Below are 4,799 nucleotides of genomic sequence, written 5' to 3' on the forward strand. Positions count from 1 at the left end.
CAATGGAGTGTCTTGGGGTTTGTAGATCACTTACGAAGTCGGGATTATCTTCTTGTTTATGACGACGATGTGTTAAACTCATGCTGATTCGGTAAGGAGGTTCTTGTAGAAAACACGAAGTATAAAAATATATATATTCTTCTTAAGTTTTACATGGTGAAGATCAGGTATGATTGTACAAGTCTTCTAATAACGATAGCTTGATCGCTTCTGCCAATGATGATGGCTACTTCTGTTCTCTCTACATGATAAAGCTTAGGTAAAGAGATACAGGTCTTCTAATGACGATAGCTAACTCTATTCTGCTTATCTACCATCTCTGTTACATGTTATGAAGGAACAGACAGTAGCTTGAACATATGAACATACAATCAGATGACATAGTTTCATACGAACACACAATCAAAATGAGACACGCTACAGATCACGTAGGCCGTTTGAATTATAGGTCGCGGTAGTTGTCTCAAGCAGGGAGCTTGGACTAATGTTTATAAACAATTGAATGACTACAGGTGACGGCATGTTATCTTAGCCTACTTTTATTGTATACGTCATCTTTAGCGTCTCTAGTCTGATCACATTCCTGCAAGCAATCTGGTTGACCTCTTTAGTTTTAGTCTTTTATATATATGGACTAACATTCCATATTTTTATTATGTAAACACTTACAAACCTACTCTAACCCAATATGTTTAACTTAACCTAAAAGGCCAACTAAGAGACTTGCAAATGTTATATTTATGAATGAGCAAAGTACAACAATGCAAAAAAACGGCACCAGAAATTCTATTTACAACAAAAATACAGTTTTGAATTTTGTTGACGTTTGTACAGAACCCAAAAATAGCTTATGGGTTGAAAACCGCTTTTATTTGCCTTCTTCATCATTTGATTTTCTCAGAGAAAAATGTTCAGGTGTCTGACGAGAGAGAGAGAGAGAGAGAGAGAGAGAGAGAGAGAGAGAGAGAAATAGCTGTAATGGGGACATTTCGGTCATGAGAAAGTTTGAGTATTTTTGTGATAAGTTTCTGGCCGAGTTGGATTGCTTTTAGTGGCGTCACTTGATACAGGAAGCGTTGTGAATGAGAGAGAGAGAGAGAGAGAGAGAGAGAGAGAGAGAGAGAGAGAGAGAATATGTATACATCCTTCCTTCGTCAATACAACCTCCGTCTCAATCAGACAGAGCTAAAAACATCGACTGACCTATGACAGAATAATCCTTCTTCCTACCACCATTTCCCCAACGCCCCGAGAGAGAGAGAGAGAGAGAGAGAGAGAGAGAGAGAGAGAGAGAGAGAGAGAGAGAGAGAGAGAGAGAGAGAGAGAGAGAGAGTATATATACATCCTTCCATCACCACACAATCTGTGTCTCACTAGACAAACCCCCAATAAGCAGTGCCTGGCAATAGAACCCCTCTACAGCCCTCACTTCCCAAACGCCGCGACGAGAAGAAGAAAAAGAAGACGAAGTCGACCAAAACAAAACAAACGCGAAAATCCGGTGATTCAGTGACGCCTCTCAAAACAAAAACGCCTCTGGACAAAAGACCCTGATTACGATGATGGAACGAATCCATTGGAATATTCTTTGGATTTCAGTCCCTCCTTCTCCCTTCCTCCCCTCTGCTCACTCTCTCCTCTTTCTCCCTTTCGAAATCTGAGGGGCCATCAGGTCCCAAAAGTGACGAATGTCCCAAATCAGTGAATAAAAGACACCGCCTCTCGTGTCTGATGGCACGAAATGGCGTGACAGGTTCTTGGTTTAGTTCGATAAATATAGCTGCACCTTTCGAATGGGAACATTTGTAAATAAAATCGAAGCCATTTCTTGGTCTGGTTCGATAAATATATCAACAACAATTCAATGGGAGATATTTATGAATAGAATTGAAGGTATTGACGCCGCTGGTTATTGAGAAATAGTCTTAGAAAACAGAATCTAACATTCTGTTATCTACGAATCTATTATCTGTTCTAATTACATAATGAATGTACACCATATGACTAAGATGATTTGGTAGAATATAAAATAATTCAAAATTCTCTCGATAATTACAAGACAGTATCAGTGAAAGCTATATGTCAGTCATTAAGTGTTCTGTCAAATGACATTTTTTTGTCAGACAAAAAGTATCTCCGTTTATAGCCAAATATCTGACAAAAAATATGTCCATTTATTGTAAAAATATCTGACAAAAAAAGATGCCCATTTACTGTCAAAATATCTGGCAAAAAAGTGTCCATTTATTGTCAAAATTTCTGACAAAAAGTATGTCTATTTATAGCCTAATATATGGCAAAAAATATGCCTATGTATTGTCAAATATCTGACAAAAATGTAACCATTTACTGACAAATTACCTGACTAAACCCTATTTTCCCGTCTCTTCCAAAGGCTGTCGAAATCACAGAGCGAATATGCAAATACGAGAGAGAGAGAGAGAGAGAGAGAGAGAGAGAGGAGAGAGAGAGAGAGAGAGAGATACTTTCCACTCGGTCCCTTTTAAAGTCATTAGAGGATATAACAGAGGCAGGAGAGCGTGTGCACGGAAGGTTATAACTGGATATAACCCTGTGGATTTGCCAGGTGTAACTTTAGATCTTATCTGATATATAATTATAATTATTCGCGCCTGGTTCTGTTTAGTGGGAAATGTGAGGCTTTCGTCAGATATATTCAGGAGACGCAGAGGTTCTGTCTATCGTGATTCTAATTATAATGATTTTACGGTGAAAGTATGATGATACTTTCATGCAGACGACCCCTTTAATACCCCCCCCCCACCACCCAACCTCCCCCACCCCCCCTCCCCCCCCCCCATAAAAAACTATGAAAAAAACTACACCAAAACTCCCATAATGCCTCATTCCTCTCAGCAGGAAGCCCACCACCTAACTCTCATACTTTATGATCATTGGGGCGCCCCTTCCCCCCCTTCCCCCTTTGCCCCCCCCCCCACACAAAATAATATTTGGGAAGAAACAGAACAGGTGAGTTTATTAAACAACTCTCATATATTCCACCAGGAAGAAGAAGAAGAAGAAGAAGAAGAAGAAGAAGAAGAAGAAGAAGAAGAAGAGGACTTAATTAAAGGAAATCTGCAAATCCCCGAGAGAGAGAGAGAGAGAGAGAGAGAGAGAGAGAGAGAGAGCCAGGTAAGAAAGAGGCTACCTTCTCCCACCAGGTGTTAATTAGGAGAGAAATATGATCCCCAGAATCTCAGTTCTCTCTCTGAATAGACATTATTATATTATTGTTTTTTCTTTAATAGAAATTATGAATATTAATAAATTTTTTGCGAAAGACGGAGTTATTCGGAGGTTTATTCCGGGAAGGGGCGTTGCTTCGTCCAGTTTATTGGACGCTGATTGCGATATCAGTTTTCTTGGAATGGGAATCGTGGGAATTGACCTTCTTTCAACAGGCTCTCTCTCTCTCTCATGTGTTTATTTATCATTATCGAGGAATGGACCTGACCTGACCTGACCCAATGCGCGATCAAATATCATTGCCTTTTATAGATCGGCCTGACCTAACCTAGCCTGACCTGACCTGACCTGACCTAACCTGACCTAACCTGACCTAACCTGACCAACCCAACCTGATCTCTTCATAAGCAAATATAATTATCTTCAATAGAATGGCATGACCTTGCCTGACCTGATCTCTACATAAACAACGTCAATAGAATGACCTAACCTGACCTGAACCCTACATAAACGGAAAGGTTTATTATTATTATCATTATTACTATCATTATATGGTAAATACCACCAGGAAATGAATCAGATATAGTATTGGAATTACTTTAGAGAAAAAAAATGGAATTTACGACAAAATATAACCATTATTATTATTATTATTATTATAACACCACTCAAGAGACTTCACTCCTCCCGACGGTGGCGCGTAGGGCGCCGCCCGCCAGCACCATAGAGCCGATCGAACGGACCGATCAGGTGCCCCTGCCCAATACTACGCTCCCAGTCTCCAGCGTCCGCACGCGAAGAGCAGTGCGAGCTTTCACCTCTGCAAGACGGCTTGACTCAGGGACTTAATCCTCTGTTCAGCCAATGAAAACACAGCGCCCATCAGACAGAGCACCTGGGACACAATAAATACCGCCGAACGACCCCATTCCAATCAGTTCACGCTCACCTTTCCTTGAAAATGATCCGATGATACGGTTGGAAACGTTGGAATTCCGTTACGCCCTTAGACTAAGATTTGTTAACCACTTTTGTTATCATATCAATAAATTATTATTTTTAGAAAACATTTCTTTCACCAAGATATAAACATCGGCCAGCTATTAGCAAATATCAGCCCTGATGAGAAGAGAATAATAAGAAGAATTGAAAAGACCATATATAAAATCAATTCCACTGATGCTGCCATCATCTTTAACAAAACATGTTTGAGAGAGGGTCTCCTACCTTCATATTATTATTATTATTATTATTATTGTTATTATCATTATTATTATTATAAAGTAAGCATCATTTGGAAGTGGACGAACAGGAACTGGAGCCAAACCAAAACCTAGCAGGGTTCCTAGTCTCGAGTTCAGCTGTGTGTCCATAGCCAGAGAAATTTCGGGAAATATATTTTGTGAGAGAAATATTTTTTTTTTTGGAGGGGAAATATTTCCACACTCGACCCTGCCTGCCTTTCCGGCCGAGCACACCTATACAGCAACAATGCAGGCATTGCAAGCAACAAGCGATATGCAATATGCTTTCCACAGGCTCGCTCCAGGCCGTGATTGACGTTGGGGTTAGTCACGTGACCCTCCGAT

General features: G+C 40.1%; 1 protein-coding gene across 1 annotated transcript in view; it reads left to right on the forward strand.

The window, feature by feature from the left end:
* The window catches only part of LOC135204607 (involucrin-like), a 33,313-nt gene extending 30,225 nt beyond the window's left edge, over positions 1 to 3,088 (forward strand). Inside the window, exon 4 of the mRNA XM_064234754.1 lies at positions 3,028 to 3,088. Within this exon, the coding sequence (XP_064090824.1) occupies positions 3,028 to 3,088 (61 nt within the window). The remainder of the gene's footprint in view (positions 1 to 3,027) is intronic.
* Positions 3,089 to 4,799: the final 1,711 nt, after the last annotated feature.

Source organism: Macrobrachium nipponense, chromosome 47 (genome assembly GCF_015104395.2).
Source record: "Macrobrachium nipponense isolate FS-2020 chromosome 47, ASM1510439v2, whole genome shotgun sequence".
Classification (NCBI taxonomy): Eukaryota; Metazoa; Arthropoda; class Malacostraca; order Decapoda; family Palaemonidae; genus Macrobrachium; species Macrobrachium nipponense.